General features: G+C 54.1%; 2 protein-coding genes across 2 annotated transcripts; both read left to right on the top strand.

Annotated features, from left to right (window-relative positions):
• The first annotated feature begins 54 nt into the window (after window positions 1–54).
• Window positions 55–7,620, top strand: PXMP4 (peroxisomal membrane protein 4). Its single transcript, XM_040607796.1, has 4 exons — window positions 55–226; window positions 655–717; window positions 1,186–1,384; window positions 2,352–7,620. The coding sequence occupies exons 1-4, from the start codon at window positions 111–113 to the stop codon at window positions 2,613–2,615; spliced, it is 642 nt and encodes a 213-aa protein (XP_040463730.1). The 5' UTR covers window positions 55–110; the 3' UTR covers window positions 2,616–7,620.
• Window positions 7,621–12,931: 5,311 nt separating this feature from the next.
• E2F1 (E2F transcription factor 1) lies at window positions 12,932–17,522 on the top strand. The gene is made up of 7 exons (XM_040607795.1): window positions 12,932–13,141; window positions 13,829–13,919; window positions 14,517–14,736; window positions 15,200–15,352; window positions 15,509–15,623; window positions 15,736–15,940; window positions 16,197–17,522. Exons 1-7 carry the CDS (start codon window positions 12,947–12,949, stop codon window positions 16,445–16,447), a joined length of 1,230 nt encoding a protein of 409 aa, XP_040463729.1. The 5' UTR covers window positions 12,932–12,946; the 3' UTR covers window positions 16,448–17,522.
• Window positions 17,523–20,733: the final 3,211 nt, after the last annotated feature.

The raw sequence follows: 20,733 nt of genomic DNA, 5'->3' as shown, positions 1-20,733 counted from the left end.
TTAGTCAAGAGTGCTGATGGACAGCCGAAAGAGCCTATGCGCGCGGTGGGCGGGCCCAGCTCCCGGAAGTGTGCGCGCCGTGTGCAGCCTGGGCTGGCGGGGGACGCGCCATGGCCGGTCGAGGGGACCCGCTCCGCGCCCTGCTCCGCGCCGCTAATGCCCTCCTGCAGCAGCGCCGCTACCGTGCCGCGCTCGCCGTCCTCAAGGGCTTCCGCAATGGGGCCGTGTGAGTGCGGCAGGGGCGGCTGGGGGCGGGGGCGCCGGGCCCAGTGTGTTGCGAGGCGAGGGGGTTGTCTCGGTTCCCTCAGGGTCCGGCCGCCCCGAGGCGGCGGGAAGACGGTTCTGTGCCCTTCTGGCCTGCCCGGAGACCGGGGCTGTTGCGGTGGGGGTTCGGGAGAGGCATTTCCATCTCCCTCAGCGGTAGGCGGGGCTTTTACTGGTGTTGGGGTCGCCTTCGGGCCTGGTTTGTCGGGGTGCGTGTTCTCTAGAGCCTGAGGTCTGGGCTCCTGCTTGGTGTGCTGCTGCTGCTGCCGGGCCGACTTAAAAGTGCGATGTAGTTGCTCTAGGTAGCATCTTTGGCTGTTAGTAGAATGGAAATAACAGTCGTTTCATAGTGCAATACAGAAACTCTGAAATATTTATTCACTTTTGCAGTTATGGAGCAAAAATTCGTGCCCCGCATGCCCTCGTGATGACTTTCCTATTCAAGAGTGGAAGGTACAAACCCTCGTTCTGTATTTCTGTGTTACTACTTAGAATGTTTTCATTCAAGCATTCAGTTTTTCATGTTTTTGGAGGGCTTAAAAAAAAAAAAAAGGCGCAGAGAAATTAGCAGATGCAAACACCAGTGCTCCGCTCTCCTTCAAATAACAGAAGCCAAAGTATGGGAGTGAACGTTGTGGCTTTCCCCGCTTATGCCAGAGGTTCGCGCTTAGGGCTTAGGCAAAAATTTTTTAAAAAGGCTGCTTGACTTGTCATAGAATTAGACAGAAGCACAGTCTGCTGTCTGAGATCGGCTGTTAAATGAGCCAGAGGTGGAAAGGTTTCTTCTCCCTCACAAGATGTTCTGTGGGGTGCCCAAGCTGTTGGTCTAGATGGGCAGGTCAGAGGGGCGTAGTGTCCAGGCTGAGTGACTGCAGTAGTCCTGCCTTTTTGCTCTCCTAATTGTCTGTTTCTTTTCTTCAGTTTAAGAGAGAAATTGAAATCGATTGCTCAGGCTACGTACACACATTCCCGGAACTTGGCGTATTTTGTGTTCACCTACAAGGGACTGATGGCGTTGCAGTCCCGACTACAGGGGAAAAAAATTCCATTTCATTCTTTCTTTGCAGCCTGCATTGGGGGTTGGCTGGTGTTTGGTGAGAACAATCCCATCAACAGCCAGGTAAATGTGTTTTTTGAAAGCTTCTTTGACAAAAAACCCCAACGTGTCCCAGAAAGTGGTTGGTATAGCCTGGTGTGTTTCTGGTGGTTCTTACCATGTAGCGTTACTCTTTCGCCATATTCGTCTTCACACAAGTTCTTGTTTTGGCTGCTCCGCACTCAAATTCTAAGGTGGTTGGGTGCCTCCGTGAATGTTGTGTGCAGTTCCAGTGCTAAAAGCCCAGGTTTACCCCCAGAGCTGCACTTGTATACTTAGGGAGGCAGGCAGTTAGGCAATTCAAAGCCATTAGGTTACCCCAGATGTCTTCTGAGCTGTGGTCACTGACTGTGTGCACTGCTAGTCTGCCTGCTCACAGGGTTAAACCCTTTAGCTTGAATGTTGTGAGTGTAGAGCACCATCAGCTACTGTGCTACACTTAACTGGTTAAACTGACAAAAGCTGCTCAGGGGACGTTTGATTTATGGCTGGTTGTTAACGCACAGTCACAGATTAATCAGTCCCTAAAATACACAGATGCTGATTAATCAAAAGCGTTCTTATGCAATGACCTGCAAGAGCATACAGTCAGTCTGGTTTTAGGATGTGTCCAGCCTACCGAGTTTGTGTCTGCTTCGCAGGTTAGCAGGGCTGCTCCATTAGTGTTCTCTTAGCAGCAACATCTGAGGCAGCGTTAACTAGACAAAGACAAAAGTTCTGCAGCTGCAAAAATGTGATGTGTTAAGTATGACTTGTTGATTACTAAATTGGAGCACCAGCAGAGAAGCAGGATTTTGAGGACACAGGGAAGACACAAACATGTCCAGTTGTAAGACTGCTTACTACATGAACCTACAACCTGTTTGCTTTTAAGTTGGGTAAATTGTTTCCACCCCTCTTGCCTGGCTTATCGCTTCTAAATCACTTAACCTGGCTAGTATGTCTGGTCAGGTTATTTACTTAACGTTCTTTGGGTTTTCTCTTCACGCAGATCATTATGTACCTGCTGTCTCGTATCCTGTTCGGCTTGTCTCGGCTGGCAGTGGAAAAGGGCTATGTCCCACAGCCAAAGCAGGATCCTTTTCCACTTGTCGCTGCTTTGATATGGGGGACAGTTCTCTGGCTCTTTGAATACCACCGGCAAACTCTGCAGCCTTCTCTGCAGTCCTCCATGACCTACCTGTACGATGATAGTAATGTATGGCATGACATTTCTGACTTCCTCATTTATAACAAAAGGACAGACAGCAAGTAGATGGTTCGTTGTAAAACACCTTTGAATGGGATGGTATCTTCCAGCAGCTAAGGGAAAAGGTTTTTCTGTTGCTCTTGACTGGTAATGGTTTTTTTTAAATTAACATCTGTCAAGCAGAGTTGCCTCTTGTGTCCCAGCCAAAACATTCTGATTAGTCTTCTCTTCGCTCTGTTTAGAGCAAGCAAATACCCCACAGAAACCTGTTGCAGTCTTTTTTAAAAAGAGGCCTTATTTTCCCTGCAAGTATGGCTTTGGGGTTTTTGGGATTTTGTTTTTCAAGAAACTAAATATGCTTACAAAATGACAGCCTGACAGTAAGTGGAGAGCATGTCTAATCATGAAAAAATATTCTAGGGGTTGTCTGAATGCTCTCAAGACAGAACCATTTTTCTGTGCTGCTGTGCTCGCTGTAGTATGACAGAAGTGGGGAACCTGCTCAGGTCTAAAAACGGGGACATCACTTCTTGATTTCTGCGGACAACAGAAAATCTGGTTTAAACTGTTACAAAGACAGTCGTGTGCTCCTTAAGAGAGTTTTTTCTGCAGTTTTCCCTCAGGCATTAAGGTGTTCGATAATAAAACTGTTCAGATTGTCTGGTACAAGCCTGGTAAATCAGGCTTGGAAGGACTATTTTTACGTGGCTTCTTTCATGCACTTGGGCTGAATCTGTCCCTCTGCAGAGTGCACTAATTAATGCCCTGTAATTATTTTAAACTTACTTGTAAAGTTTTTTAAAGCTGCTTGAATTAAATACGAAAACCAGTTATGCAACCTAGACTCCTTTGAAAACAGGCTGAGGCGCATTGCACGCCCTCAGATATCACACTGGGTACTTTATGTGTAGAAGCGAGCAACACTTTCAACAAGCACTTTTATTTTGGTGGGAGATAACCACATGGGTTTCTCTTAGGTCCAGAATCTACCCTCAACAGTGGTGGCATGTGCTAGCTGTAATCAGGCTTGAATGTACCTGTGGTTTCTGCAGGCTTCTGGCTGAGCCAGGTTGAGGCCACAGATGAAGTGGCTACTTCTGTAAGAGAATATTCCTCTTAAGAATACACTGCTGAGCGCCGGGAACAGGGCAGCACGCACTGGGCTTTAACAGAAGATGGTCTAGATAGCTGAGAAAGAACAAAAACTGTTTTAAATTTAATAAATTCAAACTGTTAATAGTGGCAAAGCACTTACGCTGCCGTATAACACTATACCATTCACTTAATGATGTACATTAAAATAATTCCTGATGCACTGGTTTTATGTGGTGATATTTACAAGAAAGTCATTAAGTTCCCTGCACTATTCCCTTTTAGCTCAGTCGGGACTATTTTGTTTGCTCTCCCTGTGCCCATCCACTTTTCTTTCCTGACTTTCCCATTGATGATGCTGTTCATCATGTTTTGTAGTCTCTTTACTCCCCAGGCTCTAGCAATTTGTCATAGTCAGTGGTATGACTGAAACAGTGTATTTAAGTTCAGGTAGCTTCTGAGTAGTAAAAAATTCTCAGTTTCTTCTTAAGTCATTTTTCCTTGTCCTCCTAAGCTCTTTTATTGCCATTACACATTCTGAGTGCTGCTTCGCTCTTTTATTTTTCCACTCTCTGCATCAGCAAGAGGGAGAGTGAAATGTTCCACTCCCCGTAGTCTGTCTGGTGCTGCAGTGTTTGGCATTAAGTTGCATCCTGAGTGGCTCAGGTGGAGCAGGAGGAATAGTCTGCTGGCTCTTGAACTGAATCTAGTGCCGAGTCCAACTATATTCACTGTGAGATCTTACAGTGCAGAGACAGGAGCTTCTCTGTGCTCGTGCCATGCAAGTCCATGACGGACTCATGTCTGGTTCCCAGAAGACAACGTACTGCTTTGCTAAAGTAACAGTCCATGGGATCTTTTAACTTCAGCTGCTGTTACAGTCTGTATTGAGTACTTGAATTTGAACACCAAACAGCGTTTTGTCAGACCCTGGGAAAGCTATAGAAGTTAGGAATTGGGTTTGTTTCTTTGTAGTCAAATATTTTGCTTCGTGTAGATAAGCGTAAATACTCAAGTACAGAAAAAATACTAAATCTACAGGTGTGGTCTGATTTCTTTATAAACATTGTGTCTTTATTTGCACCGCTGCTGGCTATTTGAGGAAGCATAAGTGCAGCACTCTTACGTCAGAAGCCTCAATATCATTCCAAATAAGAATGTTAGTATCCTGCTAATGTTGCTGAATTCCTACAAACTTTGATGGGATTTCAGAAAATGCTTCCACAATCTGACAGCTATGACTTGATAACTTCTCCCTAAAACTATTAGATTCATAAGTCCTTGATCGTGTATAATTATTGTAGCAAAATGGTACAAGCTGGTTATGTGAGCCATGTGTCTAGAAGTTTTTAACCTTTTTAATTTATAGCTGGCATTCCTTTTCTCTGAGAAAAGCTGGTGATTCCCTTAGGGACGAAATAATTTTCTTCTGCTGGTAGTTCTACCGCTGCAACTATGTGGCTGCTTGTGCAGCAATTCTCTGGCCTCGTGAAGGGCAAGTGACCTGTTCTGTCCTTTTTACACTACCATAGTATCTCTGTCCTCTCTAGATGGTAAACCCAAGCTGTTAAGTTTCTAGTATCAACCTGACAGCAGTGGCCATCAGTCGTCCTTGGTTCAAAATGCCCTTTTTTCTCTTGGGAATCTGTATTGCCAACCTCACTTTCAAAGCAAATTGTGTCTGAGCCTCCAGCCATCTGTACTTCTGACCCAGGAACCAGCTGCTGTCCCTGGAAGACAAAACTGCAGCTCATCCCCAGAGCGGGTCCCTTACAGCAGCAGCCATTAGCCGCACGTTTGCGGACGGTTGGTTTTCCTGCTGTGTTGGGGCAGGATGTTAAGCTGCAAGTCACTTCTTTCCCCAGGGAAGTAATTGGAACAGTTCTTTAATGGTATTAGTCTACATTGCTGTTTCTGTGACCAGATAGCTGGGGATGAACCCCTTATGCTACCAAGGTGTTGGAACAATGCGGGCGTGTAGTAAGGAACTCAACTAGAAGTAATTTGTCTGAGTCAGACTTTTCGGATACGTAAGTTACACTCCCTGCCCTCCCCCAGTGCATTGTGTAGGGAATTGAGTCCCCTGTTAGTGTTCTTTTTTATTAGCATTAAAACCAAAAGAAGTAAATAGACAGTTGGGAAGCCACCTGCGAATCAGCCAAATACTTAAGAATCACAAAGAAGTGCCATTTCCCACCCCCCTGCCCCCAGCTCTGATCTGTTTTGAATTTTAAGATGAATGTGGGTTGGTTTGTCTACATCAACTGTATTTTCTCTTGTTATTTCTTCCTCAACACTTGACTGTGAGATGCTGAGTGGTTCTGAAGAGGAGCAGAATATCTCAATGCTTAGCTCAGTTTGTCAAAAAATAGGATTACTGGATAACATTGAAGTGTTCATTTTAAAATGATGCTGCTTCTTCAGATTTGAAGCCTCTTTTAGAGACAATTTTAAAGGTTAATCAATCAAACTGATCAAAAGTTTTCAGCAAGCCTTGAATAGCAGACTGACTATACTGAGCTATTAATCATTTATTTTATGAAGGAACAAAGCAGGCTCAGGGTTATTTACTGCCGCTGCATGCTGCCCTAGCATACCGACTGTGCTTCACTTCTCTTTGGAGGACAGCTTGTATGCTAGTGCTGGCTGTCAGGATTGCTGAAGAACTGTTTCCGGGACAATTGCATTATTTAACAAAGGTGAAAATTAAGTGGGTGCGTGACATTTGGTTTAGCTAAGGTTTTCTGTACTGCATTTGATCCTTCCAGTTAAGGGGAGGATATTTCTGAAAGAAAAACCTGTGTTTGTCCAATTAGTGCTGCAGAAGAGTGCTTACAGGGGTCGCAGCCGCTGGAAGGTGTGAACCTGTGTTCACAGCGTGTCGGTGTGCTTTGCCCCAGCTGTCATCCCTGTGTCTGGGCAATAACCACCCCAGCTCGGGACAGTTGGGTCAGGGTGGAGAGGCTGCGCAAGAGCTTTGGTATCGGTGCCGTGAGACTTTCTCCCCCTGGTAGAGTAGTTCAAGCTGTGCTTTAAACCGAGCTGGATGGAGAGTAAGGGTGCAGGGATGATCTCTGGCTGCTGAAGTAGACCAAAAGCAGGTGTCTGTGGGGACACCTGTGACTGCAGTGTCCTCTGTGCACGCTGAGCTCTACGGCCAGCTGGGAGCCATCGGGGCTGGCTGGTGCTCATGGAGTGACCAGAACCCCATGCAGATATCCTCACAAAGGAGAAACTGCTGTGACTTAAACTCATTTTCACTGCATCAGCACAAATAGAACCTTTGGATTATACCCTGAGCCGTACAGTGTTTCCTGTTTGTCAAGTTATATTTGTCTTCCTGGAGCATGCCAACCTGAGCAGAATGTTTTCAGTTTCAGATGCTGGTTTTGAAATCCAGCAGATAAGGGAGAAGAGAAAATAAGACATAATGCTATCCAGCGTAATGTCTGTCTGCCACTGTTAATATTTTAGGGGTGCTAATCTTGAATTTTCAACCTGTGTGTTCACACCAGATTGTTGGAGGAGGTAACTTTTTTTTTTTTACTTAGAATAATTTTCATCTCTCTCATTTACTTATGAAACTGGTGATGATGATGAGGAAAAACAAATTAAATGCTCTATAATACAAGTATTATTACCTCTGCTTTTGATATATATTTTGTATTCATAATTGCCATGTAATCCAGGCCCTGATTTTCTGACAGCGTAGAATAAGGTTAGGAACATAAACTCAGGTAGCTTGTAATTACGCTGATCAGAATGCTTGTTGGAATATCTCAGGTTTTGGTTTTAAAATGTGTGAAAGAGTGGGCAGCAGGTTCTTGGAGTAGCTGTGTCCACTATGAAACTGATTTCTTGTGCAGTTGTAGTACATCAGCCCCAGACTTTCTGCCAAACTCATTTGCAGATTATTTCTGTATAATCACTCTATTATAACACTGTGTTTTCTATAATAATAATAAAAACCTAAATTTTTTGTCTTCTTTTACTGTCATTATTAAGCTAAAATATATGAAGTAATGCTTAATTATTGCACAATACTAGTCCTATATGTAGAAGAGTCATGCATGGTGTACATTTTTGGCATTGGTTGTGCCCTCGTGTTACCAGCCTGGAAGCAGCAGCCAGTGCTACTTTGACCACCCCATTACTGCGGCACTGGCTAGCTCGGGTAAGGATCCTAGCTGCAAAGACAGATTGGGGTGGCTGTTGGGTTTTTTTTGTTTGTTTTGTTTTTTTTTTAATGAAGCATGAACTTTACTATAGCTGTTCAGATCACTTAGCGTGGCTGTACCTTCAGACCAAGTGAGTCAAATTGGGGCTAGGTGAGGAGGTTCGTAGCATGTACAAAGTGGACACACTCAAAATGCAGTGTTGGTGGGAGAGTGTGACCAGCTCTTGCGTTGCAGCTAGCAGAGTCCATCTGTCCTGTTAGGTTTTCCTGAGGTGACATGGTTACAGGGCAGGCTACCCCTTGGTGCCTTGTGGTCAGCCAGGAATGGACTTGAGTGATAGCAGAGAGTGTGCAAAGTGTTCAGAGAGAAGTCAGCTGGAGGAAGCTCTGCTGGTGATTGCCTGGCTCGCACATGGAGTCCTGACTGTAGTCTACATGCCTGGTCTTTGCGCAAATACTCCTCTTCAGGGCAGACAGCTTGTGGCAGGACCATCTGCCAGAGCAGGGCACAGGTACAAGGCTCTGGACACAAGGCTGAAACTGCTTTGCACATTAGCTAAACAAAATAAGTATGCATATAGATGGTTTTGCTGCCTCTTCCAAGCTAAGCGCTACAAAAACCATATGCTGTAGAGGTAACAGCTGTGGCAGTGGAGATAAAGCAGTCCCTGTGTGAGGATCTCCCTACAGCACAGGTGGGCAAGAGAGGTCCTGATCCCAAGCAGAAGAAGGTCTCTCTGCAAGGAGAGCGCTGAGCACCTGTAAGGCAAAACCTGCTTTGTAGCTGCTGTAATGCTGGAGTGTCCAGCCTGGGCCCATGAGAAGCCAAATGAACACCTCCAAACTGATGTCAGTCCTATCTTAAAGCGTTTTTTTTTCCCCCTGTCAAAGCATCATACTGTACCTGAGCCCTTCTTCCATTCCAAGCAAAGCTCTGAGTGAGCTATAGGTTTTGCTCTGGCACTTTACCTGCCTTTTGGGTTGACAGTACCAAAGACCATGCTCTGAACCTGCTGGGAAATGAACTTTGGACCAGCTGGAGTTGCTAAGTCCAGCTAAAAGCTAAAGCACAGAAGGCAACATCAAAGGGCTTATTCCCAAATGCACTCGTTGACTCCCAGGGTATTTGCACAACATACTGCTCTGCAAGGAAACACTTCAGGCTCCCCATTCCTCTGCAGGCCTTGAGTGAAGGAGGTCGAACCTCGTCAGAGTGGCTTATAGCAACCAGCGTGGGAAGCTGGTGTTTGTACTGTTCTGTCTTAGAGAGGCTGGAACAAGATTGCCCTGTTTGGCTGTCAAGAGCAGAGCAGGGGTTGAGCAGGCTCTGTGCCCCTGTCACTTCTGCTGAAAGGCTGCGGATTGATGTGAGCTTGAATAATGGATGCCATCATTATGAGCGAAGGAAATAACACTGATGAATCTGTTGTGTCCAGCATCGAAGAGAGCAGCTGACCTGCTGTCTTGGGAGCAGTGCTGGTGTAGTCTTCTGTAACCAGATGCAAGGGAACAGGCAGTTCCTAGCTTTTGGGACCGGGATCTGAGAGCAGACACCTAAACCAGCGATGCTCTCCTCCTGCCACAAGCAAGCTTTAGTTAATCTATTGGTGCTGTTGGAACATCGTTTTGGTTCTCGTAGGAAAAAGGCGATGGCTGTGGTGACAGAGGTGGAGGGTAGTAAGGTCAGGATAGCAGGACTGTGAGGCTCTGGGCTTTCCCCAGCTGCCTGTCCCTTCCACAGGTCCTCTTGCAGCAGGAGTATGCCATGCTGTCAGCTCGCCGTCATCCGAACCAAAGTGCTGGGAACAGGAACACTGGCAAGAGAGCCCGGGGAGAAGTCATGTTTCCCTTTGCGCGATGCAGTCATTCCAAGCGACAGCTCAGCGTAGCCCGTATGGGAACTGCTGAAAGCAGGACCGTGCTACGGATGACAAGAACAGTAAATGTGCTTCTGACACCTATGTGCTAAGGAAGGCTAACTGAGCACAGGGATGCAAGTTTGCATCCTGCCAGCTCTCCTCCTGCCTGCTCCCACTGCTGGGAGATGGTTTTGCAGCATTGATACCAGTTCCTGCTCCATCTACAGCCCCAGTCTGTGCTTTTCCTTTGGAGCAGGGACCAGCAGACACCTCCTGATCTGAGTCTGTCCCGATGTGCAAGGCAGCCAAAACCCACCCGAGCTCGGTGACTGCTGTGGGGTAAATCCGGCTGGGATACAAAACATATGAATAGCCTTCCTGACCCTCTCTGTGACCAAGTGGGGATGTGGAGACAGGACTTTATCTTTGTGCAGCACCTGCCAGACAGCTAATCTTGGGAGCTGGTCTCCATTCCTTAGCAGGGCTGACGTGGCTGGGAAGAGGCTGCAGCTGTGCAGGAGACAGGATTCATCTGCTTTCCCTCATATGCATGCAAGAAAAGCCCCTGCTCTTCCTTCTCCCACCAGCATTTGCCTTTCATTTGTCCTCACAACCGCCCTTTTTCAGTGCCACCCACACTAAAAGCCTCAGAGAAGTTGCAGCACAGCGGCTCAGGGGAGAGGGGGGCGCAGCACAGCCTGCTCCCCTGGAATAAGCTCCCGCATGAATTAAGGGAGGGGGGAACCAGCCTTTGTGAGAGGAGCAGGAGCAGCTGGTGCAGCAACTGTGTCCCAAACCCTGCATCGCGCCAGGAAGCCCCCGGCCAAGGCTCCCTTGGGACAGGGAAAGCACCACCAGCCATGTGCTCCAGCCCAGCTGTTGGGGTTGCCTTTTCCCCCACTCCCCAGATGGAAGAAGCATTAACTGTGTGCAAACATCTGGTCTAACTGTTGCGTGTGCTTCACAGTAATGATGATATTGCAGTGCAAGGGCTCTGGAGAGTGGGCCCTTGAATATTAGAAGGGCCAAGCGTTAATTAACTGTATTAATTTCCTTTAAGCAAGGCAGCATTTCCATTTGCTCTTTGCTGATGAAGAAATGAGGCATGGAGAGGTGATACAATTGGTCATGGACATGCAATATGTTCCTGGCATATGTAAGGATGTAGGGATCTGGGGAAATTACAGCACTGCTTCGTGCTGGCTGTCCTGCAGGGGAATTGCAGCCACTGCCAAAATATCCAGCATAAAATCCTTTAAAGCCTAAAACCTGTTAGGCCAGAGCAGGGGCACTGCGTGTCAGGATCTGCTTCACAGCAGAGTTAACTCATCGCTGTGAATGCCTCCTGCATCCCACGCACTGGTGGAAAAAACACCCTGTCTCCTGCGTCCCAGGCAGGTCGGGGCCAGGGCAGGAGCCAGTGCTGGCCCACAGCCCTGCCTGGCAGCAGCAAGAGACTGGGGGCTACCGTCCTCAACCGTGAGGCCCCCGGGGCCATGATGTTGGGGGCACAGAGGGATTAAAGCCTGGGCTTGGCTCAGAGCAGTTTGGGGGCCTGGCAGAGACCCACGCTCCTGTGAGCTTCAGCATCTCTGGGCCCTGGGAAAGGCCTAGTTTTTAAATGCGGGGGGAGGGTCATTAGAAGGATGTTTGGGTTTTTTTTCCTTTTTAATTTTGCCTTCTCATGCAGCGGAAGTGTTATCAGTATCCTGCACGCAGGAGATGCTGATGGTGGGAGCCGCCTGTGCCATGTCTCATGAGTAGACTATCATCTCTCTTGGTGTGGTGGGGCCACTCCCAGCTCCAGCTGCCATCTCCTCTGCCCCTGCCTTGCCCCTGTCTGTGCAGTCCCACTGCCAAAGAGAGCTGCCGGCATGGTCAAGTGCAGATTTTGCTAACAGCAGAGCTTTTTCTCTGTGCTGCCCTGCAAGGAGTTATCAACTAGTGCTGAAGAAGCTGCAGAGATCCACAGCTGTTCTGTGTTTGGAAACACAAAATGCCATGAATCATCCAGCAAACGGACAGAGCACATTGCAGCATCCCAGTCTTTGTGTGAGCTGGACCCCTCAAGCAGTATCAGAGCCCAAACCCGCAAAACTTGCCCAACAGCCTCGTCCACTGTCTCGGGGCTGTTTTGCAACAAGACGGGACAACCCTGGCCTCATCCCTTCACCCCTCCATCAGTTATACAGACCCAGACTGTTGCCCCACAGCACAGTAGACTTCCCACTTGAAGGCTGCACCCCAGCGCAGCTGAGCACCCCTTGATGCCCACCAGTTCTTGACAAGCAGGGCAGTGCAGCAGGGCTGCGGCAAGGGGATGCTACAAACCTGGGCAAGGATGGGGTTACCATGGCCCCCCTGGGCAAGGGGCTGATCCAGGGGTGCAAAGCTGGGGTTACCGTGGCCCCCCTGGGCAAGGGGCAAGGCTGGGGGTGTGAGGCTGGGGTTACCATCTCCCCCTGGGGAAGGGGCAAGGCTGGGGTTACCATTGCCCCCAGGGGAAGGGGCTCAGCCGAGACATCCCACAGCCCCCATACCCACCCTTTTCTCTACCAGTGCCTCATCCGGGCCTCACGGGCGGGCGGAGTGGGCGGGATATGAACTTTGCTCGTGGGTTTGTGTCCTCCTCCGCCGCCCAGAGAGCAGCTCCGCCCGGAGCTGGGAGCCCGTCACCCCGCCGGGACAAGACCCGGAGCCGTCCGTGCACGCCGCTGTGGCGTGGGCAGCTTTTCCCCAGGCTTATAATAAAACACGGGTGGGCAAGGCATGACCCGGGGAGGGAATGCCGGGGGCGGCGGGGCGGGCGGAGTGTGTGGGGGGGGGAAGGACGGCGGCGACCGCCGCCTCTCCGCCCGCCCCACCGCCCCGTTCTCCGCCGCGCTCCGCACCCACGCCGCGTCCCCGAGCCGCCCCGCGATTGGCCGCCTGTCAGAGCGTCATACGCCGCCACCCGCGGGCCAATAAACTAGCGGCACCGCCCGTCGTTTCGGCGGCGGTAACCAATAGGAAGATGCTTCCACTGCCCCGCCTCGGCGCCCGGCGGAGGGCGCAGCCAATGGGCGGGTGGCGGGGAGGCTCGCGCCGCTTTCGCGGCAAAAAGGATTTGGCGCGCAAAGGCGCGGCGGGGCTGGCGCGCCGAACAATACGGCGGCGGGCGCGGAACCCAGCGGAGCGGAGCGGCCCCCGCACCCGGTATGGGCCGCGCTCCTGCCCGCGCCCTGCCCGGCGCACCGCCCGCCGCCCCGGCCCCGGCGGCCATGTGAGCCATGGCGGCGGCGGCGGGCGGTGCGGCGGGGCTGGCGGCGCTGCTGGGCAGCGCCTCTCCGCACCTCCTTATCGTCTCCGCCGCTGAAGAGCCCGCGGGGGGAGGCAACAACGACGCTGACCTCCTGCTCTTCGCCACGCCGCAGCCCGCCCGGCCCGGTGCCGCGCCGAGACGGCCTACGCTGGGCCGCCCGCCGGTAAAGCCCCGGGAGCGGGACGGGGAGGGGGCGGCGCGGGGGCGGGGGCTGCGGAGCCGAGGACCCCGCGGGGGCCGGTGGGGCCGGGCTATATATATCGAGCCGTGCTATACAGGGCCGCGCTATACACCGGCCTGGGCTGTGTGTATCGAGCCGTGCAATACCAGGCCGGGCTGTATATATATATATCGAGCCGTGCCATGCTGAGCTGCGCTGTACACTGGGCCAGGCTATATACTGTGCCACGCCGTGCTGTGCTGCTCCCTGCTCTGCGCCGTGCTGTGCTGCTCCCTGCTCTGCACCGTGCTGTGCCGTGACCTGCTGTACCCTGCTAGGCTGTGCCGTGCTGTGCCGTGCCACGCAGCACACCTGCCGCGCACAGCCCCGCTCCGGAAGCCGCACGCCCGGGCGCTGGGCCATGCTTCGCCGCCCCTTCCTGCGGCCCACGCCTGCTTTAGGGCGCTCCCCGCAGCGTGGCAGGGCCCCCCCGTGGCTGGGCCAGTCCCCTGTCCCCGCTGGCCTGGGTGGCAGCTGGGGAGCTGCTCCCATCGACCCGTTCCTGCCAGGAGCAGGGGCTTCCATACCCCATGGTGCTGTGCCCCTTGGGGGGATCCCTCGTGGGCAGTGCTGGGGGGGCAGTGGGGCCGTGGCAGGGGCTGTCCTTCTGATGAGCCCCATCCCTTGCAGGTGAAGAGGAAGCTGAATTTGGAGACGGATCACCAGTACATAGCAGAGAGCCTGCCAGTGGGCCGGGGCAAGGCCAGGAACCCTGCTAAAGGTACCAGCGCTGCTCCCCCTGGCCCCCCACAGCCAGCCCAGCCCAGAGCAGGGGGTCTGGCAGCCCCACTCTGCTGCCCACAGGCTGGGCTGCACCTTCGGGCTCGTCCCTGGCAGCTTCTCCTTGTCCCTTAGTGTTGGTTTGGGGAGGCTGTTTCTGGGGCTGGACTTCTGGCTGCTCTCTCCAGCCTGTGCTGCTGTCCCCTGGGCTGTTGGCACAGTTGGCCTGTCTGTCTGCTGGGCACCACACTGGCTCCATCCCTTCCCGTGGGATGGAGCTGCAGCAGCTGGCATGGTGTCAGTATAGCATCCCAGGTTGGACCTCCATCATCTCCCTGCTGAGCCCTGTGTGGAACCTGGGTGTCACAATTGAGCTTGCAGTCACAACTGAGCATGGGTGTTGGAGCCTGCCAGGTCCTGCAGCATCCTTCCTGTGGAGGATGTGGGGAGCTCACCTTGTTGCCCTGAGAGAGCAGATGGGTTTTGGGGTGCCAGTCCATGAGCCATCTGCAAGTGTGGCAGGGTGTTTTGGGACCTCTCAGCTCCAGCACTGGGTTCCTCTTGTGGGTAAATTGCACTTGTCTTTGGTGGCTGGCAGGGGTAAAGTCTCCTGGGGAGAAGTCTCGCTACGAAACCTCACTGAACCTTACCACCAAGCGCTTCCTGGAGCTGTTGAGCCAGTCGCCTGATGGTGTGGTGGACCTCAACTGGGCAGCTGAGGTCCTGAAAGTGCAGAAGAGGCGCATCTACGACATCACCAACGTCTTGGAGGGCATCCAGCTCATCACCAAGAAGTCCAAGAACAACATCCAGTGGCTGTACGTCCATGGGCTGGGCTTGTGGGGCTGTGCCTGCCTGTCCCCTGGGATGGGAGAGGGCCAGGCTCAGGGTGAAGCAGGGTCTTACTGGGATGGAGAAGCTCAGAGTGGTGTCACTGGAGCATCTGCTCAGGGGTTGAGTGATGGCTCCCTCTTCATGTGGTCCACAACCCTGGACAAGGGTTGTGCTCAATTGCAGGTGGCTCCTGAGTAGTGTTGGTATTTCTGTTGGCTGCAAGTCCCCCTTGGGCTCTCCAAGCCAGCCTGGACAATGGAGGGCTACATCCAGGCTCAGGGAGGGACCGCAGGGCTGTGCCCTACTGGGAAATCCATACAAGGGTGATTCCCTGGGTATGGGGTGGGATTTAGCCTGGCACAGGCAGGGACAGTGCATCGGGACAGTCATGGTGTGGGGCAGAAGGAGCGATGGAGTTTGGCTCCTGATGGCCACGGTTCTCCCTAGGGGTAGCCAGGCCACTGTGGGGGCCCCTGGCCGGCACCGGCTGCTGGAGAAGGAGCTGCGGGAGCTGCAGGCGGCCGAGCGGCAGCTGGATGACCTCATCCAGACGTGCACAGTGCAGCTGCGCCTGCTTACTGAGGACCCTGCCAACCAGCAATATCCTTTGGTGTGGGGCTGGGATGGGGCTGGCTGGGGGGGGACCACACGGTCGAGCCCCAGGGTGAGCCCGACCACATTGCAGGCAGGGTGTTTCACAGCCCACCCTGCTGCTGCATGAAACCATCCCCTTGTCTGTTCCTTGACCCACCACACCGCAGCCTATGTGACCTGCCAGGATCTCCGCAGCATTGTGGACCCCTCGGAGCAGATGGTGATGGTTATCAAAGCCCCCCCGGAGACTCAGCTGCAGGTCTCCGACCCGACGGAGGTGAGCTGGGGCCACCCTCTGCTCCCCATGTCTGCACAGCCTGCAGCAAAGCCCAGCTCAGGCTCCCTGGGCATCCTTCTGCCTCCTCATCTCACTCCTCTCCTTTCCCTAGGCTTTCCAGGTGTCTGTGCGAAGCACTCAGGGCCCCATCGATGTCTTCCTCTGCCCTGAGGACAGCTCGGGGGTCTGTAGCCCTGTCAAGAGCCCCTTCAAAGCCCCTGCAGAGGAGTCGTCTCCCAGCCATTCACAGCCCAGAGCCTCCCCGCTCCTGCATTCCACCCAGGATGTGAACATGCCGCTGCTGCCTGGAGAGCAAGGTGGGCAGCTGGGGCTGGGGGCAGCAAGGAGCTGGGGACTGGGGATGGAGGTGATGGTACAGTGGCTCTGCCGCGGGGGGCTCTTGCTGTGTTTGCAGCGGTGAGCTCCTCTGCTGTTGGCACGAGCAAGGTGCTAGGGTGTTGCTCGGGCACCTCAGCAAGACGGAGGTGGGAAGGCAGGTTCTGCGTAGCCAAAGCCTGCTTTTTTGGGGGTTTTGGCAAGTATTGGATTTATAGCTGCTTCCCATCCCCACAGAAACACTGCTGCCGGGGACGAGCACGCTGCCCAGCAAGTGCCCAGCAGAGGAGGTGAGCCTTTCACCGCTGGCCTCCATGGACGCCCTCCTGGAGCAGAGCAGGGAGGATTTTTCAGGTTTTCTGGCGGACGAGTTCATCAACCTGTCACCGCCACAGGCACAGGACTACCACTTTGGCCTGGAGGAGGGCGAGGGCATCAGTGAGCTTTTTGACTGCGACTTTGGGGACTTCACGCCCTTGGACTTCTGAGGCTCTGCCTGGGTGCTCGCAGGGGAGCTGCCAGGCGGGAGTGGGGGCACCCCTGGGCTCCTGCCCTCGCGGGCAGGGCAGGCAGCCCCTCCTGCTGCACCACCCGCAGCTCTTCTCCCCATCCCTTTTTGCAATATTTTCTTCTTACCCCTCCAGCCCCCCCAGCCCGGGTGGGGGACGGCAGCATCCCCAGCTCCAGCCTCACAAGGGGGATGCTAAGGTGGGGGTCCTATCTCAAGGGACTCCCCGCAGGGCCTTGATCGGGGAGGGGGCTGCCCAGGTTAGAGCCGCTCCCCCCCAGGTGCCCGTTACAGAGCTTTAAGCAGTCCTGTGTATAGATGTGGTTAATTTATTATTGTCCCCTGGGGACAGCGTTTAATTTCCATGGGTGTTTTTTTTTGGGGGGGGTGGGCCATGCAGCAGAGTGGGAGTGCCAAGAGGTTTTGTTGTGTTGGGAAGGGGGTGGTGGAGTTGCAGGGGGGGTGCTGGGTCAGGGCTGTCAACCTCTGTGTGGGGGGCTGCCCGCAGCCCAGCTGAGCGTTGGGTATTTATTTATTATTTATGGCATGTGGGAGCTCTCCTGGGACACAGGGGGGGGGCAGGATGGAGTTGGGGGACGATGCTGGTGGGGCGGGACATAAAGGGTCCCACCAGGGGCTCACCAGCACGTCCTGGCTTTGCTGGTGGCCACAATGGGGCTGCCAGCGAGGCCACTGTGGTGGCAGGTAGCTGTGGGAGCGGGGCTGGGGCTGCTGGCCCCGGTACCGTGTGCGTGCCCCCGCCGGGGGGTGCAGAGGTGGCCGGGGTGGGGGGGATGCATCTCTGCAGGCAAGGTCCCGGTGCTGTCTCCAGGCTTTTATTCCCCTCCCCATGCAGCCGTTCAGCCTTTCAGCTTTGTCTCCCACTCTCTGGCCCACTGAGGCCGGGTGGGGTGGGGTGGGGGTGGGGTGGGGAGGAGAGGGGGCTCCCAGGGCTCCCTGGGGCCAGGCTGGAGACGCACTTTCACTTTTACTGCCTTTTAACAAGCTTGTGTTCCTCTGAGCTTCGTGTTTAATAAAGGTTTCTACTGACTCTGGCCATCAGTGCAGGGCTGCGTACTGGGGACATTGGGGCGGTGGGGACCTTAACCTGTGAAACCAAGGGGGGTTGGGTTATTTGGAGGGGGGGGTGGGGGGGTCCATTTTGAGCTTGAAATGCACAGCAGGTGTGTCATTGCCTGGGGGTGCGGGAAGGGCTTTGGTCCCTGGGTTGGTTTTTTTCTCCCCTGCAGCTCCGCACACTCCGAGGTGTGGGATGGGAGCTGGGCCTGGTCCTGCCACCCTCTGCTCCTCCAAACAGTCTGGGCCCCTGTGGACAGGGCCATGGGTCTGGATGGAGATCGCTTCTCCTTTTGGTAACCACGTTCTCCAGCAGCCCCTGCCCCCACTCAGCAACTCTCCTGCCTGGCCCCCTCCCCTGCCTTCCCCCCTGTTTTGGGGCAGTGTTTGCGCGGGGGCACCCACAGCTGCAGCTGCTGTGCAGGGAGGAGGAAGGCAGAATGGGGCCGATGTGAAACCAGCCCGTGCAGCCACAGCACCAGCAGGCTCCCAGGGGCTTCCCAGCTTCCTTGTTTGTCCCAGCACATTGGTCCTGCCTGAAGGCAGCTGCTGGCACCAGCTTGTGGCCCAGAGTTGGTGTCTAGGTGAGCTGGGGACGAGCTGGCTGACCCTGAAAGCCTCAACCTGCTCTGTGGCACACTGTCCCCTTCCTGGGGAGTGAGGAACGTCGGGAACGCTCCAGGAGGGCTGCTTGAAGACTGTGGGGGTCCCCTGGCCACCTGGAGTGGGGCCATGCCCCACCCCAGTGGCAGGTGGGGACATGCCACTTCCCGTGTCTGTGTGCTTCCCTCCCCTCTGCCCAGCTGCCTGCCTGATTCTTCTTTAAACAGCCTGATAAATATTTCACCCTCCATCATGTTGCTCCTGCGCCAGCTTTTTTAGGGAACAGGAGCTGGGGTTCTGGCTGCTGGCATCTGCTGGGGTGGACAGTGAGCCCATCACTGCTGCCTAGCCTCCTGCCTCCATCTCCACAGCCGAGCACGGTTCCCCAGCTCGTTGTGCTGTCACAGGCTTGTTCTTACTGCAGGACACGCGTGGATAGCGGTGTGCCAGCGTAGGGTGGCAAACCCCACGGCTCAGCCCTGTCTGTGGTGCCAAGTCCCCTCTCCCCTCCCTGCAGCCCCCTGGGACTGACCGTCCCAAAACCCAGCGGCACACACAGGCACACGCAGCCCGTCTGTCCCCTGTGTTTGAGTGGGATGAGCCAGTGGCTTGCTGTCGCACTGTCACCCCATTTAATTTTTCAGACAAACTGAAAAAGCTCCCTGCTGCTCTGGTCCTTGGGGCTCCTGCCCCACAGAGCCAGGGAGAAGAGGATGGGAGACCAGGGTGGGTGGGCATGGCCCCCGGTCCCCTGCCTGCTGCCTCCTTTAAAAGGTCAATGTTTGTCACCTGAGGTGACAGAGGTGTTGAAGCTTTTATAATTTACAGCAGGGTGCCCAGCCCAGCCGTATGCCAGCACATCCTCTCCCCCTTTTAGTTTCGTTTTGGTGGAGGGTGATGGTGTGCAATGCTGCCCAAGAGGGGGAGGTGGCCACTGGCTTTCATGGGAGCCAGCAGGCACAGGGAGCAGGGAGAGGGCTCGTGCCAACGTCCTGAGCTCTGCAGGGCTGTCCCCCCAAGCGAGCTAACCCCCAGTAGCAGCACAGATTTTCCCTTTTCCCCTGAGCACAGGCAAACCTCTCCGATGGCATTCGCCATCACATTCCCCTAATAGGGAGCCTCATAGGATGATGGGCCCTTGGGAATCCCCGTCCCCATGAAAGCAGCCCCCTGGGCAGGGGCAGCACCTTGTCCCCTGCTGCGGCAGTGCAGCCCATCTCTGGGGGAACGTGTTGGCAGCTCCATGCAAGGCAGAGCACCATAAAAATAACCACTCTGCCTCCCAGGGATGATTCACGATGCAGCTGAAGGGCTTCCCTCCTGCTATTTCGAGTCGCTGGAGCAAGAGCTGATGATAGCTTGTGCAGGGGCTCTCGATTCTGTAGAGCACATGGCGGCTTTGAGAAGCGGCCCCCGGCGCTGCCTGGTTCTCTGAGCGATCTGCATCACCAATGCTTTTCTTCTTTGGCTGAAGAGATGGGCACCCTGCATGCATCCTGCAAGCCCCATGGGTCCTTGGCTCCTGTTAGCTCCCACCTCCCACTCCCCAGCAGCCACCTGCAGGGACCGTGCCCTTCCAGCGCTGGGGTGCAGGGTGCAATCAGGCTGCGGTGACGGCTGCACTGGCACTGGCGAAGGCTGCAATGAGCGGGCGGATGTGGACATGGTGCTGAGCCCAGGCAGCCATGGGGTCTCCTGTCCCCACGCTGCGAGGTTTGGACTCGAAGGAGTCAAGGGAGCCCAGCGGTGGGGTGAGCTCTGGGACAGGCTGTGGCTGGCAGAGGGGATCAGCGTTAGATGCTGACACAGCATGAAGTTTGCCAGAATTTATACCTTTAATCTAATCCCCTTGGAAAGTCCAGGCAGGTTTTGGGGTCTCTATAGGCTCCTGTGGTACGTCTGGCCTGGGATGCTGTGCCCCTGCCAGTGCTGCCTGCCTTGCTTTTGCACCCCACCCCATGCTTCAATATTTCCACTTCCAAAACCTGCTCAAGTTTCTTCCACAAGGAAGAAACCCATGGAGGCGAAGCGCAGCATCCTGTTTCATGAAACCCCAGTAAGTGAGTGCTTTGGTTTCATTCATGCCCAGTTGTAGTCCTGTGCCCCCCCAACCAGGGGAGCAGGGCAGAGCCCTGGTGTCCCACCCACGGCTGTGCCCCCCTACCCTGCCAGTGGCTCTTGGGGTGCACTTTGGAAGCACCCATGGAAGGAGATGGGGGCACCCACTGCCTCCTGCTGCCAGCAGTTTTGCCCTAGACTTCACCCTCACTGTCCTGCTGCTCCTTCCCATGCTGAAACGCATGCTGACCCCAGGCATCCCAGTACTGACCCAGTGTGGATTTTAGCAGCACAGGAGTGTGGAAAGCCCCCCCCCACCCCGGGTTTTGCTTTGATCCGGCACAGAGCCCTGCCACCACCCAAGCCCCTTCCCATGCTCCCTGGCAAGGTGATCCTCAGTCCCCACTGCCACAGGCCCTCCTCTGAACGTTTCCCTAGGACCTGCCTCCATTTTAGTCTGATTTGATGATGGCTGTGCTCAACAGCTCCAGCTCTTGGACCTCCTTCTGCCTCCCCTGGGGGCAGGGG

This window comes from Falco naumanni, chromosome 10 (genome assembly GCF_017639655.2).
Source record: "Falco naumanni isolate bFalNau1 chromosome 10, bFalNau1.pat, whole genome shotgun sequence".
Classification (NCBI taxonomy): Eukaryota; Metazoa; Chordata; class Aves; order Falconiformes; family Falconidae; genus Falco; species Falco naumanni.
This window is presented reverse-complemented; position numbering and strand designations above follow the sequence as displayed.

Coding starts and splice junctions, on each gene's coding strand:
- PXMP4 (XM_040607796.1), top strand. CDS start 111: ATGGCCGGTCGAGGGGACCCGCTCCGCGCCCTGCTCCGCGCCGCTAAT. Junction 227..654: donor GGCTTCCGCAATGGGGCCGT/GTGAGTGCGGCA, acceptor TCACTTTTGCAG/TTATGGAGCAAAAATTCGTG. Junction 1,385..2,351: donor ACAATCCCATCAACAGCCAG/GTAAATGTGTTT, acceptor CTCTTCACGCAG/ATCATTATGTACCTGCTGTC.
- E2F1 (XM_040607795.1), top strand. CDS start 12,947: ATGGCGGCGGCGGCGGGCGGTGCGGCGGGGCTGGCGGCGCTGCTGGGC. Junction 14,737..15,199: donor AAGAACAACATCCAGTGGCT/GTACGTCCATGG, acceptor GGTTCTCCCTAG/GGGTAGCCAGGCCACTGTGG. Junction 15,353..15,508: donor GAGGACCCTGCCAACCAGCA/ATATCCTTTGGT, acceptor GACCCACCACAC/CGCAGCCTATGTGACCTGCC.